Below are 18,209 nucleotides of genomic sequence, written 5' to 3'. Positions count from 1 at the left end.
TTCCGAGGGACTGCCTAAGAAGGAGAGGAATTGGGTGGAGCCTCAAAAATGAAGCTCTTTACCAACCAGCAAAAAAACAAGGATTACTGTTGCAGACTCACATGCTGCCATGTAGGTTACTACCATAGCTAGTGGCAATATCTCAGGTTATTCTACACCATTCCCAGAATTGCTCCACTTCCCAGTGTGTGCACAGTCTCCTGTTCTTGTGGATAACAAACAAAAGGCTTGAAATTCTAAACAGTTCTTTCCACGTACCTCTCGCACAATCAGGTCCAAAAAATCCAGGAAAACAGTGACAAGCTCCAGAAACGCATTCTCCATTTCCATGACAATTTCGTGGACACTCCACCACAGACTCTGTAAACAACCCAACCTTTAGAATCATACTAGATTTTCATTTTGAGAAAGCACATTGTTAGGTCAGGCAAACCTTACTTTGGTGGAAACTTCATTATGGAAGGGATTCCCCTTCTGGGATAATGGAAATTGGCAGATCATGAAGACTCACCAAATGTTGGCCTTTCACGTGTGGCACAGTGGAGCTGAAGGTCTAACAATGTAGACAAGCACATTACAAATAACAAACAGAATTCAATCTTTAAAGAAAGAACTTGCATTTATATAGCAGCCTTCCCGACCTCAGGACATCCCAAAACGCTTTACAGCCAATGAAGTACTTTTGAAGCATAGTCAATGTTGTAATGTAGGAAACGCAGCAGCCAATTTGCGCACAGCAAGGTCCCATAAACAACAATGAGATAATACCAGCGCAACTGTTTTAGTGATGTTGGTTGAGGGATAAATGTTGGCCAGGACCCCAGGGATATCTCCTCTCTTCTTCTTCGAATAGTGCAACGGGATCTTTTACGTGCATCTCAGAGGGCAGCCGGGGCCTCAGTTTAATGTTTAATTGGCTAAGAGGTCAGGACAGGGCTCGACTGGTAGTGTGCTGTTCTATGAAGTGACATCGAGGGCTGGGTTTCATCCCGCCAATATTCTGGCAGGTAATCAGGTTTATTGGACCATGAATAATGGAGGCTCTGCTGTACAACTAATTTATTACCGGGCGGTATTAGACTGTGAGAACATTGTAGTGTACTTGGTCATTACTGTACCTAAAGACATTGGGGTTGAATTTCCACAGGGGTTGTCCCAATCTTCTCTCAAAGTTATGGCGGACAATCAGGAGACCCCCATGGAATTTCAACTTAATTATTTATTGGGTGCAGTCAACGTGAATATGGACTCTAACATAAGCCTTCAAGCCCTTTTTAAAAGAAATATTGAAGGTAATTTGTTTTACACCTCATTTAAAGAAGTTGTGTAGCTTGATTAACACTTTTGGGAGCAGAATTGACAATATTGCGACTTCATCGCTAATGCTTTTAACAGCATTCTTTAAATTTGTTTAAAGCAGAATATTATCCCTCCTCCCATCCATCACTCCAACTCCAGGTGTGGGATTCTGCCTGTGAATAAGTTAACCAGGCTGCCTATCGGCCTCCTGACTGTTTCTCGTCACTCACGGCAACAGGGGAGATACGGCTAACTGCTCCGTCTTAGAATCTGGCCGATTTAGAAGGAGGCAGGATTGGCTGGATAATGGGTGCTCAAGAGGATTTCTTTTTAAATCAAAAGATGAAAGGGATGAAAGTACTTTCTACTTTTATTTTAAATGAAGACCGAACGGATGGTGCAGTGACACACTGCATTCAATCGGCAGACGCCACAGTCCCCAGGTACACTGCGTCCCCAATCTCAGCTCTGCTTCTGTGTGGAAGCCAGGTCTTCTCACAGGAAGGCAATAAATATGGAAGGAGAGTCACTGCAGACCTTCATCCTGGTGCTTCCTATTGTCCTTTCACAGTAGCGCTGGAAAAGGCCTGAGGGAGAATCACCCGCCATCTCAATCATAGGAAGGAAGAAACTTGAGTTTGTAAGACCGTATCACGCCTCTCAGAAACATCCCATACAATGAATTACTTTGAAATACAACGACTGTTGTAATGTAGGTAAAACATGGCAGACATTTTGGGCACAGGAAGGCTGCACAAAAAGCACTGGGATGAACGACCAACTAAAGTCTTTCTGGGTACTGGGCATAGTGAAAAGAGGCTACACTAACCCCTTCAAGGACGAACTGGTCTGGTCTCAATGAGTGCCACTGAGCATTACATTGATTGCTGCCCTTTGCCAAGTCTCAATGGGCACTGAATTGGAACTTACCAGTAATTGCTGAAAGGCATAATTATAATCAGTGAAGTTTATAAAATATCTCAAATGCCCAGTGGTTCTCTGCATGTTTAATACACAAAACTGATTATGGCCAAATTTATCAGAAAATTCTAAACAGTAGAGAAAATCGTTTGTGGCTTGAGGATGAAAGCATGACTTCTGGAGATGGACCAGCACTGACTGATACAAATTATACAATATGAATGGTATGAATCATAAATCATAAATAAATAGAGGCATAGAGTACAAAAGCCAGGACGTTATGCTAAACCTATATAAAACACTAGTTCGGCCCCAGCTGGAGTATTGTGTCCAAGTCAGTCACTGCTAGAGTCAGAGGCTTTCTTCAATCAATCCACATGCACTAGTGTCAATGCCTACCTATGACGATGGTATTAAAGGACACGTGCTCAGCAGTTTTCCCGTCATTGAAAAATGCCAGGTGCCAGACTCCGGAATCAAGGTACTGGACGAAACCGGCTTCCTGGAGGCTCACCGCCCTGATGTGCCGTCTTCCATGCTCAGAACCAGCCAGGCTGCGCTTTTCTCTGGTGATCAATCTGCTGCCATCGAGCAGCTCCACAAAATCATACTGAGAGGGCAGAGGCACAAAAGAGCAAATCAGACATGGATGTGGAGGCAATGTCACAAGCACTCTTCAGGTACAGTCAAATCCTCCGAGTCACAAATGCTTGGAAGTAAAAGCAGCTCATTTACAGGCTGCCCATAAAAAAAACTAAAACATTGTCAGTCTAAAAGTGAAAGTCCAATTACGGTTATATTTTTCATCAGTTAGCTTTATTTTTGTTTTGGAAAGTGCACCATAAAGTCAGATAAAGAAAACAGATTCATTTAGAGCTGCATTCGCCAGCTGACATGCACTGAAACATATAAATAGGCAGCACACATTTGTTGCAGAAAATTTGCTTTGTTCTTTGTGTCTAGCATTAAAATAGACAAGAATGCAACTGATACGAACGGAAGTGGTGAAGATTGAGATTTTTAAAAATTTGTCCATAGACCAAATTCCGCAGTTTGACTAGACTTCTGGAGATGGACCAGCACTGACTGATATGAATTATATAATATGAATGGTATGAATCATAACTTCCTGGGCTTTATAAATAGAGGCATAGAGTACAAAAGCCAGGACGTTATGCTAAACCTATATAAAACACTAGATCGGCCCCAGCTGGACTATTGTGTCCAATTCTGGGCACCACACTTCAGGAAGGACGTAGAGGCTTTGGAGAGGGTACAGGAGAGATTTACTAGAATAGTTCCAAGGGTGAGGGATCACAGTTACATGGAGAGATTGGAGAAGCTGGGATTGTTCTCTTTAGAGCAGCAAAGGCTTAGAGGAGATTTGATAGAGGTGTTTAAAGTCATGAAGAGTTTAGATAGAGGAAATAAAGAGAAAGGCCGGAATTTTGCTGGTGCTCAGGGGGCGGGTTTGGAGGTGGGACATCCGGCAAAATCGCAAAGGTTGACAGCGGGTCAGAAACCCGCTGTCAACCCGCCTCCAATCAATCTTCCCAAGTGTCAGGTCCTCGATTTGCGCATGGACCCGACATCTAGCGGCAGGAAGAGGATTATAGCCACTTAACTGCTTGTTAACAGGTTGCTAACAGATAGTTAACAGGCTTTTCCAATTTTAACACTCTACTTCGGGCTTCCTGACGTTCGGACACCATGCCATGTAAGTGTGGCGTGTTGTGAGTCTGCTGTAATGTTTATGCATTGATGACAGCTGCAGAAGTGGTGTGAAGGATCCAATGGTGCACTGGTGAGTTTCAGAGGTAAGAAAATGTTGGGAAATTAATTTTTAATGCATTTACACTTTTCTGTAGGTAACAAGTTTTGATTTGTATGTGTAATCCCACCTCATTGGGAGAACCACTCTCACCAGTGACAGATCACTTCTGTAACCTCACCTGCAGCTGCCATCTGTTCTAGCCTAAGGAGGGAGTCACCGGAGAGCCTGGGTGCAAGAGCTCACTTTTGTAAAGTGTTTGTCAGTGTTTGCAGCACCTCAGTGCTGTCAAACACTGAGAAATCAGCTGTCAAAAAAAATGTGCGAGGAAACCGGCAGATGACGCATCATCTGACACCGGCTTCCTCCTAATTGGCGGGCTTAACAAAGCCAATTGACGCAAAATCACGTCTGTGGGCCGAATGTCGTTGGGGGCGGGACTGGAACCCGAAGCCACCTGACCCGCTCCCAAGCCACCTCGAACCAGAAAATCGTGGCCAAACAGTTTCCAATGGATGAAGGGTCGATAACGAAAGGGCACAGATTTAAGGTGATTGGCAAAAGAACCAGAGAAGACATGAGGGGAAACCTTTTTACACAACACGTGGTTAGGATTTGAAATGCACTATCTGATAAGGTGGTGGATACAGATTCAATAGTAGCTTTAAAAAGGGGATTGGATAAATAGTTGAAGTAGAAAAAAATGCAAGGCTATGGGGAAAGAGCGGGAGAGTGGAACTAACTGGATTGCTCTTCAAAAGCGCCGGCACAGACTCGATGGGCCGAATGGCCTCCAACTGTTCTGTAGCTATTCTATGATTCTATAATAAGAGAATTCTATTTTTACACCTCATAGTCACGACTAATATTTTCAGCAGCTAATAAAGAGGCTGTTTCATTTTTTTTCTTTTTCAAACGTAGTCCTGTATGATATTAATTTTGAATAGAATTTCTCTTTCATAGGAATTAAAACTGCAACCAGCGATATGCTTAGCCTTCACTGAAAATGGAAGAAAAGATTAAACAGATACAATGGACTCCTGGGCTCTGAATAAGATCAGAACCAAAAATGGGCAAACATTTCACGCCGAGTTCCAATTAGCCACGCCCCAGGGGTTGAAATAACTATTGAGCTGCAAATCTAACATGAAAAACAGGTATGGTGCGAAAGAGAAGACTTGTTATCAAGCATGTTAAATAGTACAGATCAACAGTATTCAAACTGAGGATTGACATGTGTTGAGGTACAGCTGATGCCGCGAGTCTCTGGCTGAGCTATTTTATTTTCCTCTTCCAATTTTCTCCCTTTCTCCATTGAAGAACCTGACTTTGGCTGAGGTGCAGCTCCATTAGTACTGGCTGCCCTCCTGTACTCCATCCAAGTGGCCACCCTTTGTGAATGGCCTTGACATTGGGGGAATCTAGAACTAGGGGCCACAGTTTCAGGATAAGGGGTCGCCCATTTTAAATGGAGATGAGGCGGAATTTCTTCTCTCAGAGGGTTGTGAATCTTTGGAATTCTCTACCCCACAGAGAGCTGTGGAGGCCGAGTCAGTGAACATATTCAAGGTGGAGATAGACAGATATTTGAGCTACAGGGGAGTCAAGGGTTATGGGGAGCGGGCGGGAAAGTGGCTTTGAGGCCAAGATCAGATCAGCCATGATTTTATTGAATGGCGGAGCAGGCTCGAGGGGCCGAATGGCCTACTCCTGTTCCTATTTCTTATGTTCTTATGACAGACCAGGGGAGGCATTACAGCTGAATTTGATTCCCACCCTCAATGTCGTCCGCAAGGCAGACGCTTTGCAGCATGTGTCGCTAGACAGCGGGAGCGGGGAACCCCGGTTGATATTTCCTGCTCCCCGCCCCCGCGCGATCCAGCTGCTTCAACTAAGATCAGCTCATTCAGCACAGGCTGCAATTCAAAAAAGTGTGTTTACATAATAACAGTCACTGCACTTTCAATGCGGTGGAAGCTTTAGTTATAGAAACATTTTTTAAAGGGAAATTCCCGGTCCGAATGGCAGAGCAATACACTGGGTGGTGCACTTACCCACAAAAAAGGTGCCATTTTGGAATAATAATTCGAATATTACGTCTGTAATCCTTGCTTTAGGGTTGGAGCATTCAAATGCCTGAAGGCGACTAAGGTAGAAATGGCTTGATCATAATGTTCACACTAATTATGGAGCCCATTTCCACCGTGGATGAAAGAATAAGGGAGTAAATGGTCGTCTTCACTGCAATGGTGATAATCTGATCTGGAGAAGTGTGAGGTAATGCATTTGGGGAGGGCGAACAAGGCAAGGGAATACACAATAAATAGTAGGATACTGAGAAATGTAAAGGAACAGAGAGGCCTTGGTGTACATGTCCACAGATCCATGAAGGAAGCAGGACAGGTAGATAAGGTGGTTAAGAAGGCATACGAGATATATTCTATGCCTCGGCTAATAAAGGAAAGTAAGAACAGGGAGGTTATGCTTGAACTGTATAAAACACTAGTTAGGCCACAGCTAGAGTACTGCGTACAGTTCTGGTCACCACATTACAGGAAAGATGTGATTGCACTAGAGAAGGTACAGAGGAGATTTACGAGGATGTTGCCAGGACTGGAGAATTTTAGCTATGAGGAAAGATTGGATAGGCTGGAGTTGTTTTCTTTGGAGCAGAGGAGGCTAAGGGGAGACTTAATTGAGGTGTATAAAATTATGAGGGGCCTAGATAGAGTGGATAGGAAGAACCTATTTCCCTTAGCAGAGAGGTCGATAACCAGGAAGCATAGGTTTAAAGTAACTGGTAGATGGATTAGTGGGGAGTTGAGGAGAACTTTTTTTACCCAGAAGGTGGTGGGGGTCTGGAACTCACTGCCTGAAAGGGTGTTAGAGGCAAAAACCCTCATCGCATTTAAAAAGTACTTGGATATGCATTTGAAGTGCCGTAACCTACAAGGCTACAAACCTAGAGCTGGAAAGTGGGATTAGGCTGGATAGCTCTTTTTCGGCCGGCACAGACACTTTCTGTGCTATAAATTTCCATGATTCTATGATTCAATGGAATGAAGAATGGGCGGGTTCTACAACGGGCCAGTGATCCACTCCGTCAGATTACTGGACACTTAACCTATTGAGCTCAGCTGCAAGCTAGTTGGATTATTCTTTAAAAAAATAACTGCACGACAACAGCTCATATCCATGCCACTCCTCGGCAGTGGTTGTGGCAGGTGCTGTATCGCAACAAACTGCCCATCGTGGTTCCTCAGGTGCTGTATTAATACAGCTTCTGCCCCATCCGTGGCAGTATGTGGCTGAGAAAAATACCAGGGCTGGGTCTGGGCAAAAGATGAGGGCGATGATTTTCCGAGCAGCGCCCGAAACAGGCGCGAAGTTGGCGGAGCGGCCCTCCACCTGCCCGATGGGGCCGACAATGAGACCCGAACCATTTTGAAGCCTGGGCCTCATTAACATGCTGCCAGTGAGCTGCAGGCGTCAAGTGGCCTGCTGCATGTTACTGCCTCTGGGAGGTCGGCAAATTGGCCAGCTCTCACACTCAGCTGGTCGACAGGTCGGGTCTGGGTGGGGGGGGGGGGGGTGGCGGCAGGAGACGATCCCAATGGGTCTTCAAACAGGCCAGCAGAGCGACAGAGTCTTTTTAGAAGCCATTTGGGGGGGCACAAATTATTATTATTTTTTTATCGTACCGGACCGTTTTTTGAGCTGCCACCAGCCGGTTAAGTCGTTCAATGCTTGGTACAAACAGGCGGAGACTGCGCACGTTTTTTGGCATGCGGCTTGGCCATTTTTAGGCCCGCCTGAAAATCAGGCAGGACTGTGCCATTAATCGGGTGGCCCAGGTGCCTCCCAACCCCAATTTTCAATTGCTTGTCTCCCATTTCTCAGCCAAGGAACAGGTGATTGAAAATTGTCCCTGAGATTTCCATAGCAGCAAAATGCACTTGGATCGTACTGAGAGGGGCAATGCTTTGCTGATGGTAATGTTCCCTTAATGTGAACTTTGAAATGACGGGAGGTTCAGTTATGTTCTCTCTCTTACCCTGCAAAATGTAAAGACAGAGTGGCATACCTAATCTTGCTATAGTAAACATACACAAGCACATGGGTTTACCGTTAGGACCCCAAACTTTTATGTTCATGGTTAAGATTCAATTCTTGCCCTAATGCAAACACAAGACCATTCAATTTTTAATTTCCATTGTGAATTGCCAGTGGACATGTGTGGATCCATGAACACTATTGTTCAGACAGCAACAGCAGTAACAGCTACAAAAACATAAATAAATCAGAATTTGAGCAACACAGCTTTTCCGCTATAATATATAATTGGAACCCTCTGCTTGCACAGTGTTTAATGTGTAACAGTGTATTAAAGATACATGAAGGAGACAGAACGCTACCTGACTATCAGTCATCCAGCACAGCCAGAGTTTGATGGATCCTATGCAAAGTACTCTAACTGCTCCCTTCCTCCCCCTAACCCAAGCTGATCAGTCCAGCCTGCTGTAGGCTTTCGATAAATAAATTGTTTCTTTCCTCCTCACTCTTGACTGGGATTTTTCATCCAAAGACAAATTTCAGATTAGACTATGATCTACCCAAATCTCTCAAAGCAACAGATAATTGTATACTTTGAATATGATGCTTTTGTCTAAAAACAATTGAATTCAGATATAAATTTTCCCAAATGGCTCAATATATTGAGAAGTGCATTGCCCAGTGTGGACCTTTCTTCATAACTATAACTACTCATTCCTGCAACCATTCTAGTGAGTCTTTGTTATAGAAAACCATAGCCATTTACAGTTTGGAAGAAGACCATTTCGCCCACTGTGTCTGTGCTGAACAATCCAAAACTAACCCCGCGCATTCCCCTTAGTCTTGTATCTTCCTCTGCTTCAAATATTTATCTAATTTTCTTCTAAAAGATTTAACGATCTCTTTTTATCTTTTCAAAAAACTCAACTAAATTTGTCAAAAATGACTTGCCTTTAACAAAGTCGTGCTGGTTACATAGAATGTACCGCACAGAAATAGGCTATTTGGACCAAGTGGTCTATGCCGGTGTTTATGCTCCACATGAGCCTCCTCCCACTCTACTTCATCTCACCCTATCAGCATATCCTTCTATTCCTTTCTCCCTTGTGTACTCATCTAGCTTCCCCGTAAATAAATGCTATGCTATTTGCCTCAACTACTCCTTGTGGTAGCAAGTTCCAGATTCTAACCACTCTCTGGATAAGGAAGTTACTCCTGAACTCCTTATTGGATTTATTAGTGACTATCTTATATGTATGGCTCCTAGTTTTGTACTCCCCATTATTGGAACCATCTTCTCTATGTCTTCCCTATAAAACCTTTGAATAATTTTGAAGAGCTCTTATTAGGTTGCCCCTCGGCCTTCTCATTTCTAGAGAAAAGAGCCACAGCCTGTTCAATCTTTCCTGATTAACCCATGCATTTCAAAATGCTCACTTATTTTATCCCCAATTATTGTTTGGCCACAACTGATTTTGACTAACTGGTCTATAGCTGCCCAGTTAGTCCGACCGTTACCCAGTTAGTCCGACCGTTACCCAGTTAGTCCGACCGTTACCCAGTTAGTCCGACCGTTGCCCAGTTAGTCCGACCGTTGCCCAGTTAGTCCGACCGTTGCCCAGTTAGTCCGACCGTTACCCAGTTAGTCCGACCGTTACCCAGTTAGTCCGACCGTTACCCAGTTAGTCCGACCGTTACCCAGTTAGTCCGACCGTTACCCAGTTAGTCCGACCGTTACCCAGTTAGTCCGACCGTTACCCAGTTAGTCCGACCGTTACCCAGTTAGTCCGACCGTTACCCAGTTAGTCCGACAGTTACCCAGTTAGTCCGACAGTTACCCAGTTAGTCCGACCGTTACCCAGTTAGTCCGACCGTTACCCAGTTAGTCCGACCGTTACCCAGTTAGTCCGACCGTTACCCAGTTAGTCCGACAGTTACCCAGTTAGTCCGACAGTTACCCAGTTAGTCCGACAGTTACCCAGTTAGTCCGACCGTTACCCAGTTAGTCCGACCGTTACCCAGTTTAAACTTCTCTCACTTCTTGTAACAAAGTTGCGACATTGGTCACTCTTCAGTCCCACGACACAATTTGCATATTTAATATTTATTATATAAGCTCACACATGAAGTATAGTCCCTTGGGCAAGTTAGTGGGCAATGGTCCACGCCTGTGGATCCATAACTGGGAGTCAGCACTTTCAGGAAAGGAGTGGAGAATATCGCAGAGGAAGCTAATTTACAAAGATTTGTTTTGGAGCAGATCTTCTAAAGCTTTTTTGCAGTGTGGCATCCATTTACAGGTATCAAAATGGTTATTATACTTTATTAGGCGACCGTGATGGACAAGCAAATTGGTCAAATAAAGTGCACGCTGGTACAAGTAGCAAGTGTGACCTTTATATCATTGAGGAATGTATTGAGCTGGCTCGGATAAAAACAGATTCAATCATACCACGTGGTACAAGTGGCCAGCGTGGATTCTCATTAAGAATTTAGGTAAGTTCTCAATAGTTTGTGCTGCTCCTTTTACTCTGAACAAAGGGAGGTATTGATCTGCTGGTTACAATCAAACTAACATTTTCAGAAAGCGGTGTGCAATAGTTTCAGGCAGCTATTGATCCTCCTTATATCAGCCTTCATTACCAGCTACATTGAGCTAATTTATTTAACAAAGCTTAAAGCAATCCCAGGTGACAAGAGAGTGGCGTTTTCTCGAAAGTGGGAATGATGTATTCTCACTTTCTGAATTTATTAAGTGGGGCAATCGAAAGTTTGGAGGTATGCACTTGGCATTCAGCTTGGAGGTAGGCATCTGGCATTCAGCAGCCCTAAGGAGGGGTGGTGGATCATGGGGTTTAGCACTGGAGACGGCTCTTTGGTTTGGCAGAGCTGGAGCAGAGTGCTGTCATTTGAAGGGACTGGTGAGGGGTGTAATCTTGGGGTTTTACGGAACTGGAGGGGGAATCTCTGGTTTGGCAACATTGCCGAGGGGTGTGTTCTGGAGTCTTGACAGTACTTGAAGGGGATTCCCAGGATCGGACAGCACTGGGGTTGGGGTCTGGTGCGTGACAGTACTGAGGGGCTTGTTCCTGTTGCTTTGGCAGCATTGGAGTGGAGGGCTCCTGGGGTTTGACAACTTTGTGGAGGGGATAATTGAGGCTGGCAGCAATGGGGCACTGATGGTCTTGGGTTTGGCAGAAATAAGGGTGCCATGTGGGGTTTGACCTCACGGGGGAAATTCCTTGGGTCTGGCAGGCCTGTGGGTGGAGGAACCCGGGTCTGGCAGGCCTGTGGGTGGGGGAACCCGGGTCTGGCAGGCCTGTGGGTGGGGGAACCCGGGTCTGACAGCACAGTGGGTGGGGGAACCCGGGTCTGGCAGGCCTGTGGGTGGGGGAACCCGGGTCTGGCAGGCCTGTGGGTGGGGGAACCTGGGTCTGGCAGGTCTGTGGGTGGGGGAACCCGGGTCTGGCAGGTCTGTGGGTGGGGGAACCCGGGTCTGGCAGGCCTGTGGGTGGGGGAACCTGGGTCTGGCAGGTCTGTGGGTGGGGGAACCTGGGTCTGGCAGGCCTGTGGATGGGGGAACCCGGGTCTGGCAGGCCTGTGGGTGGGGGAACCTGGGTCTGGCAGGTCTGTGGGTGGGGGAACCCGGGTCTGGCAGCACAGTGGGTGGGGGAACCCGGGTCTGGCAGGCCTGTGGGTGGGGGAACCCGGGTCTGGCAGGCCTGTGGGTGGGGGAACCCGGGTCTGGCAGGCCTGTGGGTGGGGGAACCTGGGTCTGGCAGGCCTGTGGGTGGGGGAACCCGGGTCTGGCAGGCCTGTGGGTGGGGGAACCCGGGTCTGGCAGGCCTGTGGGTGGGGGAACCCGGGTCTGGCAGGTCTGTGGGTGGGGGAACCCGGGTCTGGCAGGCCTGTGGGTGGGGGAACCCGGGTCTGGCAGGTCTGTGGGTGGGGGAACCCGGGTCTGGCAGGTCTGTGGGTGGGGGAACCCGGGTCTGGCAGGTCTGTGGGTGGGGGAACCTGGGTCTGGCAGGCCTGTGGGTGGGGGAACCCGGGTCTGGCAGCAATGGGTTGAGAGTCGCAGGGTCTGACAACAATGGAGGTGAGGCTCCAGGGACAAGTGTTGTTGGGTGGGGATCCTGGGGACTGACAGGATGAAAAGGGGAGGGAAGCAAAGCAATTTGATCAAAGATGCAATCTCATCTTTATGCAAATATAAAATAAGCAATTTAAACTCTGCCAGAGGCCTAACAACCCCTTTTCAGCTCCTAAATATCTTTACGTTTTTATCATGCATTTATTTAGGAGTTCTATTTCTAAGCAGATACAGAATCACGTTCTTTTAAAAGTAAAAATACTCCGCTCTGTATAATTCTGATGCAAGCAGGATTCGACTGCAATGCTGATTAATAAAATGAGAATAAAGTTGAACAATTTCTTGTCACACAGATCCGAGAAACCAAGAAAATGATCTTTTATTACTACGCCAAGTTGATGCAGAGACACTCTTGCAATCCTCAGGGGTTTATAGTCTGTGAAACAAATACTTTGCAGAATCCAAAGCAGGGCTTTTAAAGAGACTGCACAATAATATAGTGAACGGGCTGGAGAAATTTCAATCAGTTCAGTACGATCAATTTTTGAGAATTGCAAATAAAATCTAGAGAATGGAAAAAAAACAAATCTTTCTCGAAGTAAAGAAAGCGTGAAGACCAATCAGAAAAAAAAAGACACACAGCTCCCTTTTCATTGTTAATGACTGGCAGGGAACGAACAGTGGTAAGTGATGTTTTGAGAGAGCTTCACGTACTCCCACTGAGCATTAACAAAATGAAGAAAATTCCTACAACTAGCAAACATCATACTGTGATTAATCAGCGGCGCTACGAAAAATAGCCATGGCGCTGATGGAGGTTTTTATGGGTTGCACGAGGCAGTTCTTTCAATGGAGTTGAAAATGGAGAGGGGTTTGGTGGAGGAAATGCTGGACATAAGTGAAAATGAAGTGAGATTGAGGGAACAGAGATAATTATCATGTCAACTGTGATGTTAGTTATGGAGAGACTAGTATATAGTGGCTGAAAAAGTGTTTGGGGTTCAAAAAGGCAGCAGAGAGAGATGAATGTGAGCAAGCATGGAGACAGTATAAACTGAGCATGCCAGAGAACTTGTACAGCGTAGGTTCACCAGGCTACTATAGGGATGGGGGGCTATAGTTATGAGGAGAGGCATGAGCCACTGGCATTATATCTAATGGAGCAGAGAAGGTTAATTGGATATTTATTGGAGGTTTTTTTTTAAATGATGAAGTGTTTTGATTGAGTGATTAGAGAAAGAATATTTCCTCTGTTTGGGGATTTGTGGTTGCGGGAGAGCCCATCATATCTTTTAAGGGAAAACTGGATAAATATTTGAAGCAGAGGAAGAATCAGGATAATGGGGGAGATCAGGGCAATGGGATTAGTTTTGGATTAGCCAGGAGCAGGCACAGGCATGATGGACTGAATGGCATCCTTCTGTGTCCTAAATTTGCATCGTTCATTGGCCGTGGAGGCTGTAGCAATTGCACAGGGTTCTGGCGATAGTAGAAAGAGCCATAATGGAGCGGGGTCAGGAGGTTGCAGCAGAGAATGGGAGACATGCAAATAAAAATGGTAGATGATGGTGAGTTAATCTATATTTTGGGGCATAGCTGTGATGTGCACAGACACTAATGGCGTCAGAAAATAGCAAATTTGAGGACCTGGTTGAGGAGCAACCTGAAGAAAAGATTGAGGGAATGAACAAACATGTCAAATGGTTTATTCAGCCTGTGGAAAAAAACTCCAGTAGTTTAACTGTTCAAGTGATGGGGAACACAATACAGGAAACTTTGTGATATCCGGCACCGACGGGACCGAGCTGTTGCCGTTCCATCAAAACTGCCGGACAAACCAGCGCTAATGTTGAAACTCCGTGTGAATCAACAAACCCCGTTGCTTAGCAACAGCTTCAAAACAGTCGGCTGCAGCTGCAAGCGTCTCTAGCTGAAGCTGTTACTTAGCTACAGACCTTGCAGAGCCTGACTGGGAAAAAAAAAAGCAACGAGAAGTAAAAAAACTTATCGGAAACGGCTCCTGAATTTTGCCGGTAGATAGAGCTTTCCGGACTTTTAACCTCCGGATAAACCAAAGTTTCCTGTACTCTGCAGCCGGAGCTAAACGCAGGACATCTTTCTTTCAAGACATACCTGAGTGTGTGAAGGAGGTAGCCCTTTCCTGCCATATACTCCAATCAACGCATCCTTCGGAAGGGATATGTTGAACTTCAGGAACTGGGGCTGATCAATAAAAAGTTGAGCTCTCCAGAAGACCCCAGGAGGCACCTCCTGTATCGTCCGCCGGCCCAGGTCAACCTCACCTGAATCTATGGTGTTGTTTTCTTGATAACTGATGCCAAATTTTCCTTGAAATAAAGAAAATACTTTCAGAATGCAAGACTCCAAGTCATGGGCTCTCTGCAGTTGATATCCGTGCCATTCTTTAGGTTGTGAGTCCGGAGGTGAGGTTTTACTCATGACCATCCTCCTCCAGGCTCCTTCCCCTTTCAGTAAGACCCTTATTGATACAGGCAATGGTAATGCAATGCGTATGGTACTGGACTGCCAATCCTAGGTCATGAGGTCAAATCCCACCATGAAATTAAATTCACATAATATGTGGAGTAGCACCAGGAAAAATGACCATGAAAGCGGTTAGATTGTTTAAAATCCCAACCAGTGCACTAATGTGACTCAGGAAAGGGAATCTATCTGGTCTGCAGGTGACTCCAGTCTCCCACTATGTGGTTGACTCTCAATGCCCTGTGAAGTGACCTAGCAAGTCGCTCAGTTGAGCAAACAATTGCTTCAAGAAGGCGGCCCACCACCATCTTTCTCACGTCAACTAGGACAGACAATAAATGGAGGCCTTGCCACCATCACCGACATCTCAAGAACAAATTAAAAGCAAACAACAACACAATGGCTTGGACCGAACTGCTAATGAGTTTCGACTTCTTAAGATGCTTTCTGATGTTTGCAATTCCAATCATGCTGCTAGAACGAGACAGCAAGCGAAGGTTGCATTTACCATTCTTGGTCGAGTCATCTGAAGTAGGAAAACTGTCCTGGATACTGTCTTTCCCAAAGGGATTTACTGGAATGAAAAGGCCATTTTGCCCTGCCAGCCGACTCGTTCCATAGGCTATGTTCAGTCTTGCCAATCACGGACCCTACCTCATACATTTAAGGGTAAATTCGCCAAGCCCACGCTCCCAGTGGGGAACCATACTTGAAGGGAGTCTGGGTTTAAGACAAGATGCGACACTGAAGCCCAGATGCCCTGATGCACATCCCTTCCAGCATGGGCTCAGTGAATTTACCCTTTAATCTCTGGAGAGCTTGTTCTGCATCAATAATTCCTCGTCCCCACAGGCTGTGAACTCGAATTCATCCTCACTATTCAAGCCTGGCCTTCTATCCTCCAGACAAACATTCTATACTCTCCCCAGCAGAACGGGAACCATGTGGGAATTGTGAGCCTACAGTCAAGCCTCATCATCCATTGGGAATGGCTATCACGTTGCGCTAAAGTCTTCTCTTTTACTTATATTACGCAGATAACCTGAAGTACTTACCCATGAACATAGCTGTTTTACAAACTAATGATAGGGCATCTATTGCTAGGACTCTTGAGGGATGCTGGATTAGGTTTTAATACCATTATATGATTAGAATAGAGTAGCAGCCATTTCCAAACAGTGCGTGAGATTCATTTTGCACAGTAACTATAATATTTACAGTGTAATTCCAGTGATTATTCACTGTGCCAATCATCAGTCAACCATCAGGGCCCAAACAGCAGAACATTAAACATGGAATTTTAGGGTAAACATGGCAGGAGATTTGTTTAGTTTAAAGTCAATTGACTGAAACTTTTGTCTGAATTGTTGTAAAATTAAATGTGTACTTTTTACCAGATTTCACTGGCATGGCTCTAAAACAAGCAAACATGGAATATCGTATAATCTGATATCTTTGTGAAAGTGAGCGTGGAGTAAATTCCTATGATCCCTTTTCCAGACACTGTTTCTATTATAGAAAATTGAAAAAAAAAATCTTGTGCAAAATCCTTAAATACTGTATTGAGGTCACTTTCATTTCACCAGATTTATTTTCTTACCTTTGCTCGAGGTACTTCCTAGCCTGGCAGACATGCGTCCTGGGACCACTGTGTGTGGTGTCGATAATGCACACAATCAGTTCTCATTCATGCATGTATCCGTCACCTCTGACTCAACAAATGTTGTAAATTATATTCCACAATATGGGATAAATGAGCAACATGTGGGACATCTTGATTATGTGAAATGTAATATTACTTCTAGGCCAAGCACAGTATGTCAACCGTTTGGAAAATCTTGAATCCCACAATGCTCTCAGCTATGCTTTTTGTGCTTTACTCGCTAATCCCAAAACAGATTTTTGTTCAGATGCTTTGCCGCGCTGTTGTCTGGCGCACTACATATATTTATTGGGTAATTTTCTCCTAGGGTCATCTGCTTCTGCCCAGAATCAGAATCCGTAGCGAGAGACAAGCAATTTATATATGTTTGTCTAGGCCTCAGTGACATTTGTAATGGGCCAGGAGGCAGGACTATATTTTGGAATGGCTTGTGCAGGTAATACCATATCCTCCTTGGGCTAACCTCATCAAGTAATGACTTGCCACTTTCCTCTTCGCAGTTGGGGATTTTTGTTTCTGATTATTATTGCACTCCACTTAATACATCTGTGAGTAAGAAGTCAGGATTTGGAAAGTCTAAAGGGCCGATTGTAATGCTAGGGCAGCCTCGGTTGGTGCCAGGCGCTCCTCCCTCTCCAATCACTGTACATTTACTGCGCCCGGGCAATTGAATAGCCCTAGATGCAAGAGTAGGAACATCTATGCCCCTGTAGTTCAGGACAGCATGCGAGAAAAGTGTTGCCTCTCACAGGATTGCGGAGAATGCATAATAACACTGCTGAACCTTGCCCGTGGAATAAAAAGCAACCAAAATGCCCTGATTAATGGTTTCAGTGTTAATAATAAAACAGTCAGGGTAAGATTCCCTTAAATCAAAAAAACTTTTTAAATGCTGATCTGAAATCCAGTGAAGCTGAAGGGTTTTTCACTGACTCCAAGTGATGAGAATTTTCAATGTTAGCACGGTTAAGTGACACTAATTAACATGTCAGGAAGCAGAATAAGCATTCGTCTACTTAATCAATATAAATGGAACTTCACATTCAATGAAATAGGAGTGCCTCTGACCCGCTCACTGTGCACTGACAGCAGAAATTGTTACCTTTGGAAAAAATGCCATCCAGTAAAATCTCACAAAGCTCGCTGATCAATCATTCACACTCTTATTTTCGCTAATTTTTCCTCCAATTGACCTTTAACAGAACCAAACTTGACCTCTCCACCCAAAGTTTTTTAAAGGTTAAAAAAAAGCTTCTAATATAAAAGGACAATCTTAACTGCACTTAATTGTGAAAATTCACAGGATGTCCGTAAAACTGCCGTTTTGTTGATTTGAAACAAGAGTATTTAAAATGAAGTTAGATTCCTTTCTGCAATTCTGATTATAATCAAATGGACTATTACTTTCAATAAAGTTTCAAACTTTTAATAAAGGTTCAAATGACAAAGAAAATGGCGATTGAAGTTGATTTTCTCATGGAACAAAGGCCTGGAATTTCCTGGAAAGCTTCAGTGTCACTATGGCGTAACGCCAACTTTGTGCCATTTGTTTTCTTGATGTAATTCGTGTGTAACTGATTTATGTCGAAACATCGTTAAGTGCGAATTATCGTTTGCACCACTTCCGAGATACATTCGACGGAACCCTCTGCCCACTCCCTATTACCCCTGTTGCTGGTGCTGCATTTGCACTTGTTTTATCCTGGTTTTTAAGTTTCACCGGAGATCAACAGAACCAAACTTGACCTCTCCATCCCAAAGTTTTATAAAGGTTAAAAAAAAGCTTCTAATATAAAAAGGACAATATTAACTGCACTTAATTATGAAAATTCACAGGATGGGGAACAAAGAACTGGCAGACCAATTAAATACATACTTTGGTGCTGTCTTCACAAAGGAGGACA

At 44.7% G+C, this 18,209-nt stretch overlaps 1 protein-coding gene across 12 annotated transcripts in view; it reads right to left on the bottom strand.

Moving 5' to 3' along the window:
• The window catches only part of tenm3 (teneurin transmembrane protein 3), a 2,019,778-nt gene that overhangs the window by 166,455 nt on the left and 1,835,114 nt on the right, over positions 1–18,209 (bottom strand). For all 12 annotated transcript variants that reach the window (XM_085979187.1, XM_085978950.1, XM_085979196.1 and 9 more), the window contains 3 exons: positions 14,271–14,485; positions 2,620–2,830; positions 259–360 (listed from right to left, as the gene is read on the bottom strand). In XM_085979187.1, coding sequence (XP_085835313.1) covers positions 259–360; positions 2,620–2,830; positions 14,271–14,485 — 528 coding nt within the window. The remainder of the gene's footprint in view (positions 1–258; positions 361–2,619; positions 2,831–14,270; positions 14,486–18,209) is intronic.

Source organism: Somniosus microcephalus, chromosome 1 (assembly GCF_052327205.1).
Source record: "Somniosus microcephalus isolate GS21.2 chromosome 1, FLI_Smic_1.0, whole genome shotgun sequence".
In the NCBI taxonomy this organism is placed as follows: domain Eukaryota; kingdom Metazoa; phylum Chordata; class Chondrichthyes; order Squaliformes; family Somniosidae; genus Somniosus; species Somniosus microcephalus.
The sequence above is the reverse complement of the archived record's forward strand: the minus strand, read 5'-3'. Positions and strand labels throughout refer to the sequence as shown.